Source organism: Hylobates moloch, unplaced genomic scaffold (genome assembly GCF_009828535.3).
Source record: "Hylobates moloch isolate HMO894 unplaced genomic scaffold, HMol_V3 SCAFFOLD_8, whole genome shotgun sequence".
NCBI lineage: Eukaryota > Metazoa > Chordata > Mammalia > Primates > Hylobatidae > Hylobates > Hylobates moloch.
This window is the reverse complement of record NW_026652283.1, coordinates 62,630,778-62,656,601: the sequence shown is the minus strand read 5'-3', so window position 1 is coordinate 62,656,601 and position 25,824 is coordinate 62,630,778. Positions and strand designations below refer to the sequence as shown.

Here is a 25,824-nt window from a genome sequence, read left to right as displayed (position 1 = left end):
TGACAGGAGCTGATGGCAAAGAAGGTAGCTGTGATTGGAGCTGGGGTCAGTGGCCTGATTTCTCTGAAGTGCTGTGTGGATGAGGGACTTGAACCGACTTGCTTTGAGAGAACTGAAGATATTGGAGGAGTGTGGAGGTTCAAAGTAAGTGAGATTTTCTTGGGTCTTGAACAGGTTGTGTTGTTATTTCAGGGTGAATCGTAGTTACTGATGGGTCATATTGAGAAATTTATTAAACAACTTTGATCAGATTTATTTCTATTTATTGATGTGGCCATAATGGAACTGAAGTCATAGGCTGGCATCTCTCCTCCCGTCAATACTAACCCAACCCAGGTAGCCGACCCAGGCATGTAAAAGATCTCTTCTTTTGGATTCAGCAATTGTCTTACAGCCCATACTTTTGTCATTCTTTAATACACTAATATTAGAGAACATTTTACAAAAATAGAAGTACAGGGATTCTTCTCAAGATATCACTTCTGTTTCAATTATTAAACCAAATGCTTCCTTAGAGACCATGCTCTTATCATTACTATTTTTCTCTGACAAATGAACCATGTTTGTTTACTGAGCTTTATCAATGACATTCTAGTATAACTGCTGTGAAACTCTTTGTTAAATGTTTTATTAATTAAATTTATTCTATTAATCAAACCAAATATTGATAATGCTAGTTGTCTATATTAGTCCATTCTCATGCTGCTATGAAGAAATACTGAGATTGGGTGATTTATAAAGGAAAGAGGTTAAATTGACTCCCAGGTCCACATGGCTGGGGAGGACTCAGGAAACCTACAATCAGGGCAGTGGGAAAGAGAGGTGCTGAGCAAAGGGGGGAAAGCCCCTTATAAAACCATCAGATCTCATTAGAACGCACTCACTATCATGAGAACAGCATGATGGTAGCTGCCCCCTTGATTCAATTACCTCCCCCCAGGTCCCTCCCACGACATGTGGGGATTGTGGGAACTACAATTCAAGATGAGATTTGGATGGGGACACAAAGCCAAACCATATCACTATCCTTCACAATTTGTATAAAAATTAGAAATTTGCATAGATAGCTATAAGGATTTACAATTATTCCTTCCCACAACCTCTCAATAGGTAGTAGCTTACCACCTTCTAGCTGTGAGATCTTGAACAAGTTATTTACATCCTGTGTTTCAATTTACCCAGTTATAAATGGATATAATAACAGGAAAGTGTGACTACCTCATAGTGATATTTTGAAGATTAAGGGAGATAATTCATATAAAGAACTTAGATCTAAGTTCTGGACTCATAATAGAGTTCAATAAATGTTAGCTACTAATAATAACTATATATTTTATAGATGAGCAAACTGAAAGTGAGGGAGGTTAAGTGAGATGGCCAGGGCCACACACTGGAGGAACTGGCCTCCAAACCAGGGCCTACATGACTTCTAAACAGATAAGCCCTGACTTACAACCATGCCCTAACTTGCATTCTTGCTCAAAAAGATTCAACAAAAGTTTAAGTTCAGAACCCAAAAGCAATGACTTTAGAATTATGTAATCAGGTATCTCTGAGATATTAAAACACATAAGAATATTCCAGATGGGAGCAAAAGGTTTGAATACATGAAAATCAAACTCATATCAGCAGAGACCATACAAAGGGCTCTCACTGCAGGCTGACTAGTTAGGAGGATGGCAAGGTGATCCAGGACCTGTGCGTGCTTTGTCAGTTCAAATTGAATCTCATGCCAACAGGGATCTTTTTTAACATGTAACATTAGGCTTCTCAAGTACATATGACCATAAACCACACCTAGAGGGTTTCTTTTCTTTTCTTTTTAATATTTTTCTGAGACAGGGTCCTACTCTGTTGCCTAGGCTACCATGCCCAGCCATGGAGAGTTTCTGAAAGATATTGATTCCTTTGGTTAAACCTGCCACCAAAAAAAAAAAAAAAAATTACTGATTTGTGGGCACCACCCCAAATCTACTGAATCAAAATCTTCTGGGGGTTTTTAATAAACATCTCAAATGAGTCCTATGATAAGACAAATTTGGTAATTGTTACACAAACACCTAATTTAAAAATCTGATCATTCTACTATCTAAACACACTCAGAGTTAATGAGGGAGAAGGGAGAAATTGATTCTTCTATAAGACAGGTAGCTTTGCAAAAAGAAAACAGCTTAAATCACGTTCATTTCTTATTAAAAGCTGATGATTAACATCATTTTAGTTTTTCCTGGGATAGTGATATGATGGTCATTCCTGTCTTAACCAAAGATATTTTTGTCCACTCTAGGTTCACATGTAGATTTCAGCTGGAATTTTTTTTTTTTTTTTTTTGCTCCCAGGTAGATTCTTAACCTAAACAAGAAATGTAGAAATTACAGTTGGTCCTTGGTATATGCAGGAGATTGGCTCCACAACCTCCCTCCCCCAGTATACCAAAATCCTTGCATACTCACATCCCACAGATTTATTGTCAGCAAAAGAGACAAGAGTTAGTTTGAATAGTCTGCCAACAATATGATTTGATGAATTCTAAGAAGGTATTTTCTGGGGTAAAATATTGCTCCAACTATCCTTTTGCCTGTATCTAAAATTTCAGGTTAGAGATACCTTCCTATTCACTAGAAAAACTGTATTAAAACCTGATTAATTAGGCTTTATTGAATATTAAAGGTTAAGTATATAACTGTGGAACTTGTAACAGTATCACATTTCAAATTTCTCTCAAAACTATATCCAAAAGAGGAATGTAAACTATTGTCTCCACTCAACGAAGTCAAAGAGTCCAAAGAGTATCCCTGCAGAGTGAAACATAAAATAAGCAAAATTTCACAGGCTGCCTGCACTAGGGCTATGTGAGGGTTTTGGTTACCAGGTGACTGGGAGTTTCCAAGAAGGATGCTGGGAGCCTCATGCCCTTCCCTGGTAAACTTTGCCTTTTCACTACTCTACCATCCAGAAGCAATTTTTTAAATGGGTTATTTATTAATTTTTGTATTTACACAAATCCTGAGATTACTTAACATATTTGGTGGTGACAAATTAACAATAAATAAATTTAAGAATCCTTGTCCTATACCCAACCCAGACAATACAGAATTCTTCCAAACTCTCCAGCACCCCCTAGTGGCACATATGGACCATGGGACAGGTGGGTAATTAGCATATATTTTTCCGTTCTGTTTCCAGCAACGGGAAGCACTTGGCAAGCATCGCCTTCTTTTCTTTGCAATACTGCTAGGAAGTATGTATTATGATTATCTTTATTTACATATTAAGAAGAAACAGTTTTCAGATAAAGAATTTGCTCAGGGGAACATAGGTGGCGGGAAGAAAATGAGGGTTTACAATTTCGGAGCTCTCACACTTAATAACCTTGCTGAAGTATTGATGGAGGAAAACATGATCTTCTTTCAGCCGCTAACCTTCTCTGTTTCCTTTATTGTTCCTAATACCTTGTATTCACGTGGGAGTTACCATGTACATTTTTTTTCCTGTGGGTTTTCTTGTAATATTTGGATTTGGATCTCTTCCTTTTCCAGATGTATATGTTTAGTTATTTTAATTTCCATGTAATACTCGCTAAACATATCTCAATCTTGGTTTTCTTCCTCTAAGTTCAATCTGAAATATCACTTTCTCTCTTACAACATGGCTCCCCCAAGATCCAATATTCCAAACATACTGCCAATGAGTGTATACCCTTTACCTTGAAAGCAGCAGAAAAAAAGTGGTAAATACCTGAGCCAGGGAGCTTAATTAGGGGGCTCTATCAGTGATCAAGGCCAGTGATCAAGGGAGACACCAGCCTAATGAAAGATGACAGAAGATAGCAATACTCTAATAGAGATGTGGTTCACAAAGTTCATTGTGCAGAAGCAGCCAGGGAGAACTTCTAAAATACAGAAATCTGAGCCCGTCTTTTTTCTTTTTTCTTTTTTTATGAGATGGAGTCTCGCTCTGTTGCCCAGGCTGGAGGGCAGTGGCGCAATCTCGGCTCACTGCAACCTCCACCGCCTGAGTTCAAGCGATTTAGCTGATATTACAGCCTTGTGCCACCACACATCTGGACCCATCTTCTAATGCAACTGGTCCACTGACTGGCATTTGGGAATTGCAATTTTTGCCTCTAATTGTAGGACAAGGAAGTAAGAAGAGTTTCAATCATATTCAATTCAAGTAACAGAGCAGATAGATGTAAGGTCCATCTGAGTGAAATGATAGAATCACAGAATATTCTTAAAGAAAGGCAATTTTATTCTTTCTAACTGCTTATGATAACTACCCATGAAAGCAAAAATATTGATTGGTAAGGGTCAATATAATGATGTTTCACAAAGAAAAAGTTTAAATTCGTAAGTTTTTGTAATTCACATTTATAATAAGTAAATCTGTTTCTGCTTTATAAATTTCCTTGCTTAATGTAGTCATAAATCCAAGTAGTTCTTAGCAATCTGGCTTTTCCCCCTCAAAAAGAATTAGGCATGCCATTACTGTTGTTCAGTATTATGAAACTACTGGTTAATCTGACCTATTGGAGGACTTAACTACAAATAAAGACCTTTAGGTCTCTTTCTCTTCAAGAGAAAAATATTTAGCCGGGCGCGGTGGCTCAAGCCTGTAATCCCAGCACTTTGGGAGGCCGAGGCGGGCGGATCACGAGGTCAGGAGATCGAGACCATCCTGTCTAACACGGTGAAACCCCGTCTCTACTAAAAATACAAAAAAATTAGCCGGGCGTGTTGGCGGGCGCCTGTAGTCCCAGCTACTCGGAGAGGCTGAGGCAGGAGAATGGCGTGAACCCGAGAGGCGGAGTTTGCAGTGAGCCGAGATCGCGCCACTGCACTCCAGCTTGGGTGACAGAGCGAGACTCCGTCTCAAAAAAAAAAAAAAAAAAGAGAAAAGTATTTTATCTGTATTTCGAATGTCTGCAAATAATACCCTTTAGGAGCAATTCTAAAGCTCTAGTTCTTGGAAACATCAAATATTTGAAGGGAATGAGAATCCTCTCGACTTCATGATTGTATTTGTAGCTCTCTGGACCCAGCAGGACGTTCATCACCATAATGTTACAACAATCACTGTTTTGACTGAGCAGTGACTGTTGAAGTGTGTATTGCTCTTTTGTTTTGTGTTTTGATTTTTTTCTACCAAAGGTAACATGTTGACGGGTTTTTTTTCCTTGTTTATTAAATACTTGATAAAGTTGAGAAGCACATTACCAGGATATACTGTATTGACCCTCCCACCTCTCTTCTGCCTTAATTTTTGGTTGTTTGTAAGAGAGGAGGGTCCTAAGACCACTGTCATTATCATGAGGGGCTTATAAATGTCATGGTGAAGAAATACCTCAATGATGTCTATTTTTAAAACTGATCTTACGGGTTAACAAGCCAGCCTGGTGGGATATTTTCCATCATCATTTAACCAATAATGGTTCTAAAACTTTTGTGTATGCACATGGTCTTAGACCTCCTTTTAACGATTGTATTAACTTACAAGCTCAGGTAGTATTTTTCTTAAGATTCTATCTCAGAGCACACTGACTGAATGTTGAAGTGTGTAGCAACGTGTTTACTTTCTTTAAATAACCAACTCTGTAACTCTGTAAGTTCTTTGTGTTTCTAGCAGTCTGTGTAGTTGCCTTTCTTCAGAGGAAGATTTTTCACATTTCTGGGGTTTTCTTGCTTTTAGGGTGGTAAGATTCCTTTCTTTTTTTCTCTTTTCTCCTAAAATCGATGGAGGTAAGGGTGGGTGGGTAAGGGGTGTTGTTTTTTAACTAGCATGTTAGTTATACTTGGGTGGCTGGGAGGGTTGTTAAACTGAATCTTGCTTAATACTGTCCATTAGCTCTCATGCCGCGTCAGCAAAATGCTTTAATTTTTAACGGTAAAACATGTGACTTGGTTGAGTCTTTTTGTCTTTTTTTTTTTTTTTTTAATAAACAGAATTGGGGGAATTAATGTGGGCAAGTTGCCTTATGTTAGAATGACTAAGTTAAACCTCTTAATTTGTATTTGTCCAAGGCAGACATGATATAAGGAATATGCACTACCGTAGTAACTCCCCTGGCCGCAGAAACCACACTGCAAGCCTGTACGGGGTGGGGTGCTGACTGCCATTTGCCACTTTTAAATGGGCATTGCCGTGGTAATGTGAATCCCATCAATTCAGTAGATGGGTGGGGAAATGAAGATTCCCCCCAAACCTTTAGGCAAAAGTGAGTTTTTGGTTGGTTGGTTTTGGTTTTTTTCGCCTCGCCTCTTGGCTTTCACATTTTAAATCTTAAATGTTACTATTGCAGGCCGCAGACATGACAGCCAATGAGCAGGTGAAGAACCAATGGAAAAGTGTTCAAAAATTCTTGTGTTAGCTAACAGGCTTCTGAATGTATCACTGTGGTCCACAGAGAAGGCTGGAGGAGGTAGCAAGGAGACGCTGTATCAGCTACTACAGCCTTAAAACAAAGTTGGTATCTCTTTGGACTTTAAAATTGTTCCTATGCAGCTTATTTTAATTTTGTTTAATCAAATAAACAAGAGGGTTTTTCCATGAAAAAAATAATAATAAAATAAATTTCCTTGCTTGAGTAGATTAAATATTACCCTTATAATCTTCTTTAAACTTAGTGTTTACGGGCCGGGCGCGGTGGCTCACGCTTGTAATCCCAGCACTTTGGGAGGCCGAGGTGGGCGGATCACGAGGTCAGGAGATCGAGACCACGGTGAAACCCCGTCTCTACCAAAAATACAAAAAATTAGCCGGGCGTGGTGGCGGGCGCCTGTAGTCCCAGCTACTCGGAGAGGCTGAGGCAGGAGAATGGCGTGAACCCGGGAGGCGGAGGTTGCAGTGAGCCGAGATCGCGCCACTGCACTCCAGCCTGGGCGACAGAGAAAAAAAAAAAAAAAAAAAAAAAAAAAAAAAAAAACTTAGTGTTTACAACCTTTTTATTGTCATGAAGTCAAACAAACTTCAATTCAGCTCGTGATCAAAAGATCATAAATTCTAAACAAGTGCTATCTGAATTAACTTGGTTTGCTAGAGTTTTCTGACATTCTGAAAATTCTCTATTAGAAGAATTCTTTATTATGTGATAATTTATGTTAAACAAATTATAGCAAATTCTATACATAAGGAAATTCAGACTATATTTATGCTTAAATACATTATCCAGGCAGTACTAGTACTTAAGTAAATATGTGAGTTAAATTTATCTGTTTTGAAAACTGTGTCTCTGTCCTCCTCTTGAGTGACAATAAACCCTCTGTCTCCACTTTCAGATCTCCAAAGTTCAAGTGCATTTTAATATAACAATAAGCTCCATAAAGATATAAACTATGTTCGTACTATTAGCATCTTATCCCTAACTCCAAGCTCAGACCCTGGTCAGGACAAGCATTTGATACATACTTGTCTATTAAATCAATGTTAATCATCTCTTCATAACTAGGAAAACTATGCCAATTTTACCCAGATTTGTTTAAATACACAGATGCCTACTTCAGCAAACTAAATGTAGAAGGAAGCACATATAAAGACAAGGGGGTCTTTTTAGCTGCTATTTGCCAATTAACCCAACAATAAAAGTTTATCACTTGGCTGGGCGCGGTGGCTTACGCCTGTAATCCCAGCACTTTGGGAGGCTGAGGCGGGCAGATCACCTGAGGTTGGGAGTTCAAGACCAGCCTGACCAAAATGGAGAAACCCCGCCTCTACTAAAAATACAAAATTAGCTGGGCATGGTGGCGCATACCTGTAATCCCAGCTACTCAGGAGGCTGAGGCAGAAGAATCACTTGAACCCAAGATGGGGAGGTTGCAGTGAGCCAAGATCATGCCATTGCACTCCAGCCTGGGCAACAAGAGCAAAATTCTGTCTCAAAAAAAAAAAAAAGGGATTATCACTTGATCTTCAGAAAAATAGTGAGGTCATTATTGTTTGCTGACAGACTACACAAGTAAAATCTCCCAAAGGCGAGTTTTGCCCTGGCCCTAAGATTACTGTAGGGCCTCAGACATCAAATCAGCTCTTCTCATCACTCAAAATTCCCTTAAAATTGACCTGATAGAGGAGCCAACCACATTTTTAAGCCAAATTGTTGGGTCTTTCAAAAACTAGAATTTTGGCTGCAGTGTAACAGTCTTAGTTTAACTGATTCAAAACTATGGCTGGCTTAGTAAATTTAACTCTAGTGGCCAATAATAACAGAAAAGGGATAAATATTTTTAAGTATGTACTTTGGGCCAGGGATTCTGCTAAGCACTTTATTCACTCTCATTAAAGCCTTGAAACAATTGTTGCATGTTTAAGTTATCAATGAGCTCCATTTTACAGAGGAAAATGAGGAAACTGACCTATGTAACTTGCTCATGGTCACAAAGCCATTAAAGGTGGCAGAATTAGGACATCAACCCAGTTAGTGTGACTCCAGAACCCTCCTATTTACTCTATACTACTCATAAAATTATTTGGTCTTGGGGCTGGGCACAGTGGCTCATACCTGTAATCCCAGCACTTTTGGGGGTTGAGGTGGGTGGATTGCTTGAGCTCAGGAGTTTCGGACCTGCCTAGGCAACATGGTAAGACCTCATCTCTACAAAAAAAAAAAAAAAAAAAAATACTAAAAATTAGCCTGTGTAGTGGCATGAGGCTATAGTCCTAGCTACTTGGGAGGTTGAGGTGGGAAGATCACCTGAGCCCAGGAAGTTGATGCTGCCGTGAGCCATAATCATTCCACTGCATTCCAGCTTGGGCCACAGAATGAGACCCTGTCTCAAAAATAATAACAATAATAATCTGGTCTTGAGAAAAAATAGTATTTTTTTGCTTCATAAAATATTTCCCATTTTGAGAACTTGATTAAGAAACTCATTGTCTTGCCAATGACATTACATTCAATCATGCTGAAACATCCAGAAATGGTTTACACATCAGTTTGACATCAGTATTATGCCATTTGAAGCCAGTGTTTGAAAATAAAACACTGTACCGTGATTTGTTTATCCAGAGTTCAGATTATTGTATCCTTGTATATGAGACAGAAACCCCCTTGTATTCTAGTGCAAACTCTCTTTGGATCTTAATATATATAGTTAACAATAACACCATACTAAATTCTAACTACCTAGAAAGCTAGCATACCTTAACCTGATAAGCTTTTACCAAGTTACTTGAAATTACAGCAAAGCTACCATTTAAATCTTGATTCTGGCCGGGTGCAGTGGATGAACCAAGCATGATGGTGCCTGTAATCCCAGCACTTTGGAAGGCTGAGGCGGGTGGATCACGAGGTCAGGAGATTGAGACCATTCTGGTTAACACAGTGAAACCGTCTCCACTAAAAAATACAAAAAAAAAATTAGCCGGGCGTGGTGGCAGGCACCTGTAGTCCCAGCTACTCGGGAGGCTGAGGCAGGAGAATGCCGTGAACCTGGGAGGCGGAGCTTGCAGTGAGCCGAGATCACGCTACTGCACTCCAGCCTGGGTGACAGAGTGAGACTCTGTCTCAAAAAAAAAAAAAAATGATTTGATTGTATCAGTGCTACTCACCTTTATCACTTGACAATGATTGATTTGTATAAAAGGATTCAAATCAAAATTTGCAAACTCTCTTCCTCCAAAAGTACTCATTTTATAACACTGGAATTCTCTATTATGCTCTCTGCCCAGTGTCCTAGGGTTTATTGGTTTCTAAAGAGGTGGTGGTTATTACAGCCTCCCCAGGGGGAATTTAGGAAGTAAGCTGGTTGTCACAAAGACTAGCATTAAATAGGTAGAGACCTAGGATGCTAGTATCTTGCAATGTGCCAAAATAATTGTCCCTGTCCCCAACCTCACTATTGCCAATATTATCCCTACCCCTCACAGTGAGCGTCACAGGCAGGCAACAAACTGGTGTCATCACAGAATGATTGATGGAACACATAGACTGCACTCATTACCTAAACATTGTGGTCACACTGCAGCAACCAAAGACAATCACATTACCCAGGGGTTAGATGTAGGAAGAGTAAAAAACAAACAAAAAATTTTTGAATGCGTCATTATCACTAATTATTTTATTTGATCCTTCAGGAGAATGTGGAAGATGGCCGAGCAAGTATCTATCAATCTGTCGTTACCAACACCAGCAAAGAAATGTCCTGTTTCAGTGACTTTCCAATGCCTGAAGATTTTCCAAACTTCCTGCATAATTCTAAACTTCTGGAATATTTCAGGATTTTTGCTAAAAAATTTGATCTGTTAAAATATATTCAGTTCCAGGTATTGTATTTTTGGGGAAATGGGTTTCTCTACATTAGTTCAGCTCATATTTAAATAGAAAAGTGACTCTGATAATGAAAGCAGTTATGAATGAAGTATCCCATTCTAAGTATTTGTTGAAATATAACAGCCTCATATAAAACCCAAAAAGTAGTGTCATTACCCTTGATATTATAGATTATATACATTAATTGAAGAGGAAAATCATCTGTTAAAATTAAAGGTTTGAATAATAATATATTGATGTCAAAACTTTTTTTTTTTCTCCCTGAGACAGAGTCTCACTCTGTTGCCCAGGCTGGAGTGCAGTGGCATGATCTCAGCTCACCGCAACCTCTGCCTTCCAGGCTCAAGTGATTCTCCTGCCTCGGCCTCTAGAGTAGCTGGGATTACAGGCACACATCATCATGTCTGGTTCATTTTTGTATTTTTGGTAGAGACTAGGTTTCACCATTTGGGCCAGGCTGGTCTCGAACTCCTGACCTCAAGTGATCCACCCGCCTCAGTCCCCCAAAGTGCTGGGATTACAGGTGTGAACCACCGCACCCAGCCTCAAAAATTCATTTAAACTAATATCTGTTATCATTGAATACACCTAGCTTCATTTGCCTTGAAAGGGCATATACCAAAATTAAATCACTGTTTTGTTTTCTTAGCTTCTTCATAGAAATGGGATTTCTTAGATGTGTATTAAATAAACTCATTGGTCTCTGTTCATACTAGAAGGCTGTGGCAAGTATTTTTGCTTATCATTTTTTTCTGAATGCAATCTCTTGCAACCTAAAGATGGCCAGATCATTTTGAAAAACACTTGGAATTACCTTTTCCTGTGCTTCCTCAAAATCAACAAAAAACAATATTTTCATTAAGCATGCTGAATTTTTATCAATGGTCTATACTTTGAGAAATAGCTACTATGCTTAGAAAATAAAATATCAATCACATTTCTTGGCCAGGTGTGGTGATTCAAGTTTGCAGTCCCAGCACTTTGGGAGGCTGAGGCAGGAAGATGACTTGAACCCAGGAGTTTGAGACCAACCTGGGCAATACTGTGAAAATCTGTCTCTACAAAAAAATTTTAAAAGATTATCCAGGCATGTTGATACCCACCTGTGGTCCCAGCTATTCTAGAGACTGAGAAGGGAGGATCGCTGGAGCCTGGGAGGTCAAGGCTGCAATAAGTGGTGATTGTGCCACTGCACTCCAGCCTGGGCAACAGTGTGAGACCCTGTCTCAAAGTAAATAACTAACATTTCTGGATAAATAACTGTTAGTGAGGCTTATTTTTGAATACATCTCATTTTCTTAGTAATTCTAATGCTAGGCTTATATAATATCAACTTACAATAGTAAATTTTGATGAAAATTTGTATTTATAAATTCCATTAAAATGTCCAGTTCTCCTAATGTAGTTTTTCACCAATTCCTGGTAGATCTAATTTGTGAATAACAGATTATGTATACCAGAAGGTTTTGTAACTTTGTGCACTTAACTATCAATCTACTTAACAAATATATTGCCTTCTTATGATATATAACTTCCATTCTTTTAAAGATCACGTTAGAGTTGCAAGGGAGTCATTTCTCTTGGTTATTGTGTTACTGCTACTTTTGTTTTTTGGAGAGTGAAGAGGGGTTGGGAAGACTGGTTTCTGTTTATTGGTCTCTGAGTTGGTGTAAGTCATAGGTGTTAGAGCTCAACTCGAGAAGCAGGCAAACTGTAACAAGCCCTGTTGCTTATGATTGTCAATGTAATCTACATCAGTGCTTCTGAAACTTTAATGTGGACATGAATCACCTGGATATCTTGTTAAAAATGTAGGTTCTAATTTAATAGGTATGGGGTAAGTTCTGAAATTCTGCATTTCTGACAAGCTTCCAAGTGATACTGAAGATCCTGGTCCTCAAATCACATTTTGAATAGCAAGGATCTATAGCACTTAGTTAATATACTACTTTGAACTACCATCTGAAATCTTTTCTTTCATCTGAAAACTGCCCAGATATTTAAAGCCCTTTTACAAGATTTCTACTAATATTCCATATACATTTTTAAATTGAGACAGCTTAAAAATTACCAACACAGCAGTTGGAAAAATGTCTGAAAATCTGAGATATATAAAACACTAAAATACTTGCAAATGAGCAGCATGCCATTCCTCTTGTATAAACTTTGCTTCCACTTGACGTTGTTTCTTAATCCAGCAGATATGAAACATTTATGTACAATTTTAAAAATTAACAGACCTCCAGTGGGCTACATTAAAAAAATCAATGAACCAAGAAATCATTTTATTCAAACGAGATCATGAACTGTCTTGCTCACATGATGTACTCTGTTTTAAAAATAGTAAATGTTAAAAACTATCATTCAGTGGAATGCTGACCATGTGTCAGGCACTCTGCAAAGTGTTTTGCGTGAAATATCTTCTCTAATACAAAGTCCACAAAGAGGCGGCTACATAAAACGTTCCTGACATATGCCAATTGCATGATCACTTGAATTAGTTTGTTTCCTTGTTCAGACTATCAAATGACAGAGAGAAGTTCTTTAAAAGAAATTTATTTGGTAATAGAGCATTGTAATGAGAATGTACATGCCATGGTAAACTATTTGTGTATTCAGGGAGTTAAAGGAAGATAAAGGTTTTTAAATGGGGAAAAAATATAATTACATAATTGTTTTGAAATAATTATATAAAGAGCAATAACAGGGGTGATGCCAGGCTGAGATTGGACAGTTACTGAGCAGATATTCTTGTAGAAGTCATTTTTGTGTAAGATTATGATGGTCTTTGTGCAAAGTGGTGGTTTTTGTAGTCTTTTTTGTTATCAGGCACACACCATGAGAATCCGCTCTTTCTGGCCTTTCCCACTTCTATTTGTTTTGGGTTTCTTAACATTAGTGACTCCATCTGGATTCTGACAGTTTTCATAAGAACTTGCTTTTTTCTTTCAAGTCCTTATTCAGCATTCAACACCCTTAACAGACTAGTCCCACTGCTGAGTCAGGCCTCTTGCACGAAGCAGCAATGAGAAGGACACACTTGGCCCATGTTATCCTGGAGTAATTCTCAATGATGCCTTCTCTGTGTTTCTTCAAGACAACTGTCCTTAGTGTGAGAAAATGTCCAGATTTCTCATCCTCTGGCCAATGGAAAGTTGTCACTCAGAGCAACGGCAAGGAGCAGAGTGCTGTCTTTGACGCAGTTATGGTTTGCAGTGGCCACCACATTCTACCTCATATCCCACTGAAGTCATTTCCAGGTGAGACCTGCTGGGATTCCCAGCTTTTTGGAGTAGGTTTCCAGGTACTTTATATGTAGTTTGTATTGACAAGCAGGATTCATTGCTGCAACTGGGCACAACTTGGCTCAATAAGATTGAGACAGAGCTAGAAAGATGAAAGACACCAAACACCATCTTTGTTTCTATTGGCCTCTGAGTCTTCATCACACATAGATCTCAGAGCCAACTTCCTTGGAAGTCACTAAGTCCTTGGCATAATTTTAGAGAATTCACATCAAACTGGTTCTCTGTTGGAGAGGCCCTTTTAGCCATGTGCCTGCGTTGGCCTTTTTCTACCCTGCCAAACACCAAGCCTTTTTCACAGGGCCATGCTCACACACAAGGGGAGAGCTCCTAGAAAGAAATGCTTTGCAAGTTAGTGATGGGGAGAGAAGTGCAGGAATAGAACCCTGCATCCAGTTGTTCTGGTCCACCCAAGTCTTTCCTCAGAGAACACACTTCTTTCCCAAGGCCCTTAGGAAAATATGTAATATAGTGGTTCATAGTCCAGGCCTCATATTAGAATCACCTGGGGAGCTTCTAAAGCCCTGATGGCCTGGGGACCTACCCCCAAAGATTCAAACACTGTGGAGTAGGGTTAGAGCAATGAAAGTTTGCTCAGGTGATTTTAATATATAGTCAGGACTAAGGCCTGCTCATCTAAAGCAATTGTTCTCAAATAGAGTCACCTGGAGGGCTTTTCAAAGCACAAATTGCTAGGCCCCACCCTCTGTATTTCTGATTCAATAGGTGCTATGGCTTGAATGTCCTGTCCAAAACTCATATTGAGATTAATCCCCAATGGGGCAGTATGAGGAGGTGGGGCCTTTAAGAGGTGATTGAGTCATAAGAACTCTGCCCTCATGAATGGATTAAGCCATTTGTGGATAAATGGGTTAATGGATTATTGGGTTACACAGGAGTGGAACTGGTGGCTTTATAAGAAGAGGAATAGAGACCTAAGCTAGCATGTTACCATGCTTGGCTCCCTCACCATGCAATGCCCTATGCTGCCTTGGGACTCTTCAGAGTCCAAACCAGCAAGAAGGCTCTCAGCAGATGCAGCCCTTCAACCTTGACTTCTCAGCCTCCACAATTGTGTGCCAGAAGAAATAACTTCCTTCCCCTATAAAATATTCAGTTTCAGATATTTTGTTAAAAACAATAGAAGACAAATTAAGACAGTAGCTCTGACATGAGGCTGAGAATTTGCATTTCTAACACCAGGCAATGCTGATATTTCTGGCCATGTGACCACACTTTGAGAACCAATAATCTAAAGATTCTTTCAAGCAACCCCACCATCAATGGCAAATACTTTATAAAGTCATGTGTTTCTGGGAAGCATAAAAGTAGTAACTAGGAAAGGACACAGAGAAGCTTGTCTGTGATTAACCACCAGCAAGTCACTGACTTACACAATATGGAAACCAACTCTTATGTGACTGGTTTTTAGTTTTAGTTTACTTTTGGAAAATAAGATTGCTAAATTGTATTCTATTACACAATTATAATAGCACTTCATAATGTGCTTAAGAAATATTTAAGAGTATCTGATAAGTGATTTTTTTTTCTTTTGAGATGGAGTCTCACTGTCACCCAGACTGGAGTGCAGTGGCATGATCTCGGTTCACTGCAACCTCCACAACCTCCATCTCCCAGAGGTTCAAGCATTTCTCCTGCCTCAGCCTCCCAAGTAGCTGGGATTACAAGTGCATGACCACCCCTGGCTAATTTTTGTATTTTTAGTAGAGACAGAATTTCATCATGTTGGCCAGGCTGGTTTCAAACTCCTGACCTCAGTTGATCTGCCCACCTTGGCCTCCCAAAGTGCTGAGATCACAGGCTTGAGCCACCACACCCTGCCTAATATGTGATATTAAAGTGTCAAGTGTCATTATATAGTCCAAAATAGTATAATGGGAAGCCAGAAGACAGTATCTGGTCCTGCTGTATTCATCACCATTTGTTTGTCTCTGATAGAGAAACCGCAGCTGTTAAGTTGCAGCCTCTGAAATCAAAAATCAACCCCTTTGGTCTTGTGTGGTTTTTTTTTGGTATTGAGACAGAGTCTCACTCTGTCAACCAGACTGGAGTGCATTGATGCAATCAGGGGTCACTGCATTCTTTACCTCCCAAGCTCAAGCAATCTTCCCACTTCAGTCACCCGAGTAGCTGGGACCACGGGCATGCGCCACCATGCCCAGCTAATTTTTGTGGAGACAGGGTTTCGCTATGCTGCTCAAGCTAGTCTCAAACTCCTGGGCTCAATCAACCCGCCTAGGCCTCCCAAAGCGCTGGGATTACAGGCCCCCACCTGGTCTGGCACCTAAGTTTGCTTATGTGCTTTACTCCTATAGAGGAGAAGAGGCAAAACAAATTATTGACTCCAGAAAGGAAAAGCTGGCAATGCAATTTTATTGAAAATTAGCTTGACATAGTTGCTCTGGAGTTCATAGACTTCTCTATTCTTCCCCCTGAAGGTATTGAGAAGTTCAAAGGCCAATATTTCCATAGCCGCCAATACAAGCATCCAGATGGATTTGAGGGAAAGCGCATCCTGGTGATTGGAATGGGAAACTCGGGCTCAGATATTGCTGTTGAGCTGAGTAAGAATGCTGCTCAGGTGTGATGCTCTCTGCTTACCATGTACCTGGAGGGGAGGATTGGGACTGCCATACTGGAGAACCCCAGCCATGTAATCGTGGCTCCAATCCTCATTAACTAATTGGTTGGTAGCTCATTGTGGCATAGAAAATCTGGAAGTCAAGAAACCAGTTTACCTCCTAGCTCTGTCACTAACCAGCCATGAATCCTAGAGTGATTCATTTCACTTCTCTGAGCGATGGCTCCCTCATTTTTAAAATGGGAACTTTTGACCAGATGATTTTCCATACATGAGGCCTTTCGTCCACATGGCTCACTGCAGCCTTGACCTCCTGGGCTCCAATCTTCCTGTCATCTCAGCCTCCTGAGTAGCTGGGACTACAGGCACATGCCACACCACACCCAGCTAATTTTCATATATTTGTAGAGATGAGGGTCTTGCCATGTTGCCCAGGGTGGTCTCAAACTCTTGAACTCAAGCAATCTGCCCGCCTCAGCCTCCCAAAATGCTGGGATTACAGGCATGCACAGCCACACTCAGCCAAGAGGCCTTGTTTCTACCTGGATGTTTAATGAGAGGTTAATCTGTTCATATTCTGGAGGGTGGCTTTTAGAAATTTAGTGCATATTTGAATTATATTTGAAATATAGATAACCTTCAGTTACCCAAATATTATGAAAAGAAAGATTAAATAGATAGTAGGTCTCTCAACTAAAATCATAGATATTTAGGTGCTTCCTGAGGCCTTCTAACCACTGTCATCTTTGCACCTGCTCAGGAATGACACCAGCTGAGCTGCCAAAAAGTCAAACATTCATTACATGATGATGCTGCTGACAGTGGTGGTCAGGAATAGCAAAAAATAAACTCCTTCTGCAAGGACAGACCTAGGCAAAGAAGGGAAAAATCACTAAACGTCCTCTCCCAAAGTATCCCCTCTCAAGAAGGCCTGAACCAGATGCCCAATCACTCTTACCCTAGCTCTTTCAGCCTGATGTCTCTGGCCACCCAGGGCTTACCATGGCCTTATGCACAACCAACAAATCATTTCCATCCTGAGTCTTACAGTTTCAGGACTCTAGATACCCAGTGGCAAAAGTTATAAGCAAACATGACACCTGCCCAGCAGGTTAATGAAAGGGTTATATTGGGACCTGTCAGAGTCATCTATCAGTCAGTTAGTGCCAGCCTGGGAACAGAGCAGGTCACTAACACCACAAAGAGACTTACTAGACTCAGTAAGTCTTCACTTTGTGAAAATAAACCTCTTGTCACTTATCACCTCAGTGTGAAGAACAAGTGAGGAGGCAGGAACTGTGACAGCCTGGAGCAGAGCAGAGCCAGAAAGTGAGAGTACCAGCTCTAGGCTCTTTCATGCTAGGAATACCCGCAAAGCCTTAGGAACAGTGTGTAATGGGACAGTATGTGAGGAGCTAATACAGCAGTCAGCCAAGTGAAGATCCATCCTAGACTACTGCATGTTGTCAGACTAGTGATTTGGACTTAGATCTCTTCATTCCAAAGATATCAAATCTTAGATGGCAAGAACCAGTTCCTCGTATGTGTCTTACCCTACAGAAAGACTTATGGTGCGAGATTCAATATTAAGAAACTACCTTGGCTCTATTTGCATGCCTTACAGCTCCTTAATCTTTTGCACAGAGTGCAAAAGACTTTGTTGCCATCTCCCTCTATCAGTGTAAATGCCACTAGGTGCCCCCTTTTTAGGAGGTACTTCACTTTGAGGTCAATCATCTTTAAAACAGAGCCTCAGTAAATTCTGGGGCTATGCATGTGATACATCACCTACATAGTAGATTCCTCCTAAATATAATGTTATAATCATACATTTCCAGGATTATAATCATTCATCTGCACTAATCTCTTCAATATTTATTAGAGTAGCAACATAAATCTATAACTATGATAAAACCTTTTACACAGAGTAATATACTCTCAAGCCTTCTGTGAAAAGACTAACCAGAGACTTTACAGGAGCTATACATGCTAGGAACGGAACTAGGTGCATCTGCAAAACTTGAAATTACAACCTGAACTCACCAAAATTCTGAGTGTGCACTGCTCTGTTAAAAGAAATTCACCTTCATAAGGATACGGCACCCTCTACCACAATCCAAAAGCACCACTCAAGATCATATGGGATGGTGCTGCATCGTTGTATTAGTACATTCTCAATGCTGCTATGAAGACATACCTGAGACTGGGTAATTTATAAAGAAAAGAGGTTTAATTGACTTACAGTTTGGCATGGCTGGGGAAGCCTCAGGAAACTTAACAATCATGACGGAATGCACCTCTTCACGAGGGTGGCAGGAGCGAGAATGAGAGCGAAGGGGGAACCCCTTATAAAACCATCAGATCTCGTGAGAACTTACTCCCTATTAGGAGAACAGCATAGCAGAAACCTCCCCCATGATTGAATTATCTCCACCTGGTCCTGCCCTTAACAGGTGGGGATTATTACTATTCAAGGTGAGATGTGGGTGGGGACACACAGCCAAACCATATTAGTCATTTACATACTTCCGACCAAAATGCAAATCTCTGGCCTTTGACCTAAAGCATGCGTCTCAGAGAAAGCAGCCTGAGCCTAAATCCTCATGTTTCTCTCACTGTTGCAGCTAGTGTCACTAAGGCAGGTTAGACTCCCCTGCTGTAGGGAGGGTCACAACAGAAAAAGAGTGAATCAAACAGGCAGAGCATTCCATTTGAAACATGGTTTGCCCCTGAGAAAGAAGAGGGGACAGTAAGTAATGGAAAGAGACACTAATGAAAATATTTTCATATCTAATATCTAATCAAAGTATTGCCAAGTCAGCCTACAAGGGCAACGGCAGGAGACATTCACAACATAGGTATATACCACACACAGACCAGCAATACGGGAATGCTTGGTATAGGTGCTACTTCACAAGCAAGGAATGTAAGGCCCATCCCCACAAAATTTGTCTCCAAATTCTGGTTCACTCCAGACATAAGGCATTGTATGAAACTCCTCTCTTCCAGCCTAACTTTACAAAATAACAGCTAGCAGTACTTATCACTTGCCAGGCAATATTTCAAGTACTTTATATGTACCACCTCATTTAATCTACACAAGAATGCCATGAGGTAGGTACTCTTAATACCCCCATTTTACAGAGAGAGAAACTGAGGCACAGAGAGATTGAAATAATTCAGCCATGGCAACACAGATTGAAATAGTTCACCCACAGTAGTGTGATTGGGATTCAAACCCAAGCAGTCTGTATCCAAACCTCTTAAGTAAATTGGTTACCTTGCAAGTGAATGTTATGTGTTTACCAAGTATAGCCTTGAACAAAAACTTACTGGATGGTATGTAAAAATTTAAGAAGCAGTTCAAGTATGCATTTGGCCAATGGGGGAGTAACAGTAAACACAGCAAAATATACATTTGAAAAGAGATTAAATGTACATTTTGGAAACAAGGGAAATCTTCGTAAACAAGGTAAAGAATACATCTGAAAGAGGATTCAGATGTGCACTTTAAGAGAAAGAGAATCAGAGTGTAAGTTCAGAGTTTTTAACTTTTAAAATATATTACAGGCACTGTGTCTCATGCCTGTAATCCCAGCACTTTGGGAGGCTGCGGCAGGAGGATTGCTTAAGCCCAGAAATTTGAGACCGATCTGGGCAACATAGTGAGACCGTCTCTACAAAAAATGTGTTTGAATTAGCTGGATGTGGTGGTACTTGTCTGATACTAAGGTGGGAGGATCACTTGAGCCTGGGAGGTCGAGACTGCAATGAGCTATGACTGCACAACTACAGTCCAGCCTGAGTAACAGAGCAAGACCCTGTCTCACACACACACACACACACACACACACACACACAATAATAAAGTCTTTTAAATATGGAAGGAAGATTATTTCCCTTGTTATTCTCCATCCAGGGATATTCAGATGCATACGCTTATACTTGTGTAGTCACTAGGCTATAATCAAACATTTCCAAGGATTATAATCATTCTACCTGCACTATAGAAGAAACTTAGGTGAGTGGAAAACATGAGAGGAGGGAGGGAGGAACTTTCTCTTAAGGAGCAGCAAACCACAACTGTAAACATGGGAAAGACTTGTGGATTTTGTCATCAGAGTTAGCCCAAAGACTTTCTGATGTCTCCATGAAGTTCTCAAGACTTTGTTGCAGTCTTCCTGCATCAGCATAAATGCCACTGGGTACCCCTATTTAGGAGGTACTTTATATTGAGGTCAATCATCTTTAAAAGAGAACCTCTGTAAATTCTGGGGCTACACATGTGATACATGACCTTCATAGTAGATTCCTCCTAAATGGGACAATGCCCTAATTTAAACTGCATTTCTTTTTGCTTGCCAGGTTTTTATTAGCACCAGGCATGGCACCTGGGTCATGAGCCGTATCTCTGAAGATGGCTATCCTTGGGACTCGGTGTTCCACACCCGTTTTCGTTCTATGCTCCGCAATGTTCTGCCACGAACAGCTGTAAAATGGATGATAGAACAACAGATGAATCGGTGGTTCAACCATGAAAATTACGGCCTTGAGCCTCAAAACAAGTAGAGTTATTTTGCTTTTTTAATGGTATACTCGTTGGTGAGCAAAGTTGTCTGAAGGTGTCTCCCTTAACAAAGATTCAAATTGCTAAGACGGTAGTTAAAACTACAATCTAACAATATGAGTACCTTATAGGTCCTGGAGTTTGGATTCTAAATTTGTTCTGTATGCCTTTAAAAAATACTTAAGAAGATGAAGGAGAAGTGTTATAAGCTGCTCCAGAAAGCAAAACTAGGGGAGAACTTTCTAACGCCCAGAGTCATCTAACATTGGAGAAAACTGTTTTAAGAGACTACGACCTGCCTTTCAGAGGGATGTGGTGGGAAACATGTAATTCTCCATCTAATAATTTATGCTTTGCTAACCCTATAGCATGAAGGTTCTTTCCATGGGAAACCTTTGAAAACACATTCCTTCTTCTTTGCTAAAAGACAAATCTCTGTTGACGTCAAAGTTATATGTTAGTGATTTAAGCATAAGCAAATGTTATGAATGGTTCTTTTGCTTGAGATGTTAGAGGCTTCTTCCCTTAAAAAAACAGAGGAGCTTTAGAATCTTTTAACAAATGCCTGCCATGTAACTACCATATTCTAAGATCTGACATAAGTGACATGTATTGTCTATTAAAAAAAGAAAAAGAAAATGTTCTCAAATCTACAAAAAAAAATAGGTGGACTTTGCATCAACATCCATGCTATTACTAACAGAGACTCCATGGATATTTGGGATTAACAAATATCACCAAACCTAATTTTATACATTAATTTTCACATTGATCTCTTCATAGATTTCAAAACTAGTGGAAATTTAGCAAATTTTTTCTTTCTTATGATCAAATAGGGGTTAAATAAAACAGCAAAATAATAAAAGCTAGATAGCATGAAAAAGGTTAAAAACAGAAATGGTATAATAACCACGATAATACTTGGGGATTGACCATAGGCACAGGCATTTTGTCTAAGCCCTTGGGGATGCTTCCTTCCTTAAAATCTCTTTCACTCACATCGCCTACATGTTTTCCCTTATTTATTGATGGGAGACATTTGTGACATGAGAATTAAGTCAGAAAATAAGGATTTGAACAGACAACCAGTTAAGTTAGAGTTTTACAGATATTTGAAAAGCCCTTTTATTTTCAGAGCCATACCCCAAAAATATCAAGATTCCTCAGTAAATGATCCTTCAGAATGTTTTTCTTCTGTATGTCTCAGATACATTATGAAGGAACCTGTACTAAATGATGATGTCCCAAGTCGTCTACTCTGTGGAGCCATCAAGGTGAAATCTACAGTGAAAGAGCTCACAGAAACTTCTGCCATCTTTGAGGATGGAACAGTGGAGGAGAACATTGATGTCATCATTTTTGCAACAGGATATAGTTTCTCTTTTCCCTTCCTTGAAGATTCACTTGTTAAAGTAGAGAATAATATGGTCTCACTGTATAAATATATATTCCCCGCTCACCTGGAGAAGTCAACCCTTGCATGCATTGGTCTCATCCAGCCCCTAGGTTCCATTTTCCCAACTGCTGAACTTCAAGCTCGTTGGGTGACAAGAGTTTTCAAAGGTAAGTGTGTAGGCAGGTGAGTGGCTAAGCATTTCAGATCTGGTGAAGTTTATCAATAATGATAAGAAGGTTGCCTGAGATAAAAAGGTTGCCAAGAAAAAGTTTGACAACCTTGGCTGCTCTCACAAGACTAACATTCTAAAAAGTTACTGGAGAATTCAAACAATAACAAATACAGGAATTTAGTAATAATAAATACCTGCAATCATCCTTTTAAAATATTAGACAGTCAAGAGAATTTCAACTGGCATAAAGCTAAGTGCATGTTAACTTTTCTTTGAATCATGAGAGATAAGTTTAAGAAAAAGATCTGTGTCTCCTGGTTTTACCTATGTGTTGTTTAAAAATTCCTCAGCATATCTGCAAATCAATTTAACTCTTAACACCCGAGCAGCTCAACCTCACAAATCCCTACAAGTTATAAAATTATTAAAAGGTTTCTGAGTGTCTGTGTAGCACTTCATACTCCTCAGAATGGTGTTATCTCCCTGCCTCCAGGGTTCAATTCTGTTCAGCAAAAGCTTACTGAATACCTAGCCCTGTGCTGGGAACTGGTGGGACAGAGAGAAATTTAAACAGATCATTTCAACATAACATGACAAATGCTTTGATTGAGTAATATATGGAGTGCTCAGAGAAGGAGAGAAAGGGCATTTATCACGGTAGAATAAGGGAAGGGCACATGATAAAGGAAAATGTCCTGGATAACTGCATTTCTCAGGGGCAGAAAAGGGAATTGCCTGAACAAAAGCATAGAGGCAATGATCCATATGGAAAGGCACATGCTATTTGACATTGCTAGAGCATGACGTATGAGGCAGAGAGAGATGAGCGATTACTCTTGGAGAAGAAGGAGACAGGACACAGGAATTTTGTAAGACATGCAAAATTCTAAGCTATGGAGCTTAGATTATAAATTATAGATCAGTTCTTCCCAAATATGGCCACACATGAAAATCATCTGATGGATCCTTAGGGACCCTGATTAAGTAAGACTGGCCAAGGGACCTGGAATCTGCATTTTAGAAAGCTCTTCAGCCCGGGACACCAATGAAGGGTTATAAGCAAGGAACAGGCATTAGCAGATTTACACTTTAGACAGATTGTTTCAGCAGTAGTGTGGAATATAGATTTGAAATTGGGAAAGACTACAGCCTCAGGGATGAAAGAGAAAGCTACTGAAATAGCCTATGCTAAAATATGACGCATCCTGGGCCAGGGCAGAGATACAAAGTGGAAAGGAAGCCATAAATGTGAGAAATCATTGAGGGAAAAATCAGCATGACATTATGATTGGTTCAATGTGGGAAGGTCAGAGAAATAGAGAGGAATCAAGGAGGACTTACAGATCTCTGGCATTGGAAACCAGGTGGACAATACTGCTGTGAATAAAGAGGGGGTGTGCAGAAAGTGATGCAAGTCTGGACAGGAGGGCTTCAGTGAGGAGCTCAGGTCTGGACTACTTGAATATGAGATGTCTGATTACCCTAGGCAAGGGAACTTGTCCATATTTCAACACATCCAAAGCTCAGGGGACACTTGTGGGCAGGCGATGGAGTCATGAGCACACGATAATAACCCCTGCATCAATCTTTCCCTATCTCTACTGCCCTACTCTCATCTCTCACCAGGTTTATTTCAACAGCCCCTTTACTGGTCTCCCCAACTTTGGGCTTGCCTCCCTGGCATCCATTTTCCTAAATTCAGCAGCCAGACAGATCTTTCCAAAAAATCAATCTGATCTTCTCACTTCATTCAGAATACTATTCCACTGATTTGATTTGGGGCCTTCTGTCACCTTCGGGATAGAGCCCAAACCACTAGTCATGGCTGCCAGGCTCCCAGACACGCTTCCCTTTTCCAGCCTCTTCTCTTGGCCCTCTCCATCTTGTAGTCCATGCCGTAGACTGTGCTCCCTGGACAGCGTCACATAGAGTGCTATGGGAGTGGCACCCCCTGAAGTTCAGCAGCACAGAAGCCCTGACTGGTATGACATGGTTCAACATCCAGAGCTTAATTTTAAGAATCAACAAATAGATAAAGTAATGATATTGACTCAAACTTACTATTCAAACCAACCTTTTATTCCTTAGGCTTGTGTAGCCTGCCCTCAGAGAGAACTATGATGATGGACATTATCAAAAGGAATGAAAAAAGAATTGACCTGTAAGAATTCTTTTTAATTCTTTACATGAAACAGTGTTTCTCAAAGTACAGCGATCTAACTACTTACAAGAACTGCCTAGCTGCCTGGTAAAATGCAAATTTCTGGGCTATAGCCCAGATGATTGAATCAGAAACGCTGTGTGTGAGGCTAAAAATTTGCATTTTTATCTTCTTCCTAAGCGATTCTTATACATACTAGGTTAAGAACCAAATACTTAAAGATAAGAATTGTACCAAATCAGAGCACTTCTCCTTGGCTTAATTTCATTTCAGTTTTATATGATGCCCATGTCAGATTCCATAACTTCTCAAGCCACCTACACTCTGTGGTTAGAGAGGGAATGGGATGAGACAGTAGTGGTGATAGTAGCTTGAATAGCTGTGAAAATTTAGAGAATCCCCATCAAAATAAATTGGGAAGGGGTTGGTGTGAAGGTTCAAGGATTTGTGCTTTGTGATGAGGTAAAATGAGGTTCAAAAGTGATCGAGTACCCTTGGAAAGTTGATTTGGGGCTTATATCAGGTGTAAGGAGTTTTCTCATGTTCAAATTCAAATTTACCTAACATTGATTGAGTATCTACTGTATGCCATCCAGACTGCCAGGTACTTTAGTAATTTAACAAGCAAATATTAAGTATCTCCTCTGAGCAAGACACCAAGCTATGCTTTCATATGCATTATCTCATGAATTCCTGCAGTCATCCTGGCTAGCATGCACTTGCCTGGAGATTTGCCACTGCTTAAAAAATGCCAAACAATGGTTACCAATCTTGTCACATTTCTAGAGCATCCATGAATTCATGGCTCTTTATTTGAGGGCGTATTCTCAATCTGAGATACGAGCCTCCTGGTATGATGAACTCAGACTTTCCACCGAGATTCATTCAAAACTCACTCACATATTCACTCATTCCTTCATTCCTTTAGCAGTTTTGAATGCCTAATATTCTAGAAAACTTAGAACATTCTGTGAATATTCCCTTTTTACTTTCTTCACTAAGGTTTGGAGAAAGCCAGAGCCAGACGTTGCAGACCAATTATGTTGACTACTTGGACGAGCTCGCCTTAGAGATAGGTGCGAAGCCAGAATTCTGCTCTCTCTTGTTCAAAGATCCTAAACTGGCTGTGAGACTCTATTTCGGACCCTGCAACTCCTATCAGTATCGCCTGGTTGGGCCTGGACAATGGGAAGGAGCCAGGAGTGCCATCTTTACCCAGAAACAAAGGATACTGACGCCACTAAAGACTCGGGCCCTGAAGGATTCATCTAATTTCTCAGTTTCTTTTCTGTTGAAAATCCTGGGCCTTCTTGCTGTTGTTGTGGCCTTTTTTTGCCAACTTCAGTGGTCCTAG

At 39.9% G+C, this 25,824-nt stretch overlaps 1 protein-coding gene across 1 annotated transcript; it reads left to right on the top strand.

Annotated features, from left to right (window-relative positions):
- Positions 1-12: 12 nt before the first annotated feature.
- Positions 13-25,824, top strand: FMO2 (flavin containing dimethylaniline monoxygenase 2). The gene is made up of 8 exons (XM_032161011.2): positions 13-144; positions 10,072-10,260; positions 13,365-13,527; positions 16,032-16,174; positions 20,540-20,739; positions 21,949-22,304; positions 24,398-24,470; positions 25,473-25,824. Exons 1-8 carry the CDS (start codon positions 13-15, stop codon positions 25,822-25,824), a joined length of 1,608 nt encoding a protein of 535 aa, XP_032016902.1.

What these genes read in the sequence shown, in the direction of transcription:
- FMO2 (XM_032161011.2), top strand. Translation starts at nt 13, where the DNA reads ATGGCAAAGAAGGTAGCTGTGATTGGAGCTGGGGTCAGTGGCCTGATT. An exon ending in TGAGTAAGAATGCTGCTCAG is followed by an intron (nt 16,175 to 20,539) that starts GTGTGATGCTCT and finishes TTTGCTTGCCAG; the next exon opens with GTTTTTATTAGCACCAGGCA. An exon ending in AATGAAAAAAGAATTGACCT is followed by an intron (nt 24,471 to 25,472) that starts GTAAGAATTCTT and finishes TTCTTCACTAAG; the next exon opens with GTTTGGAGAAAGCCAGAGCC.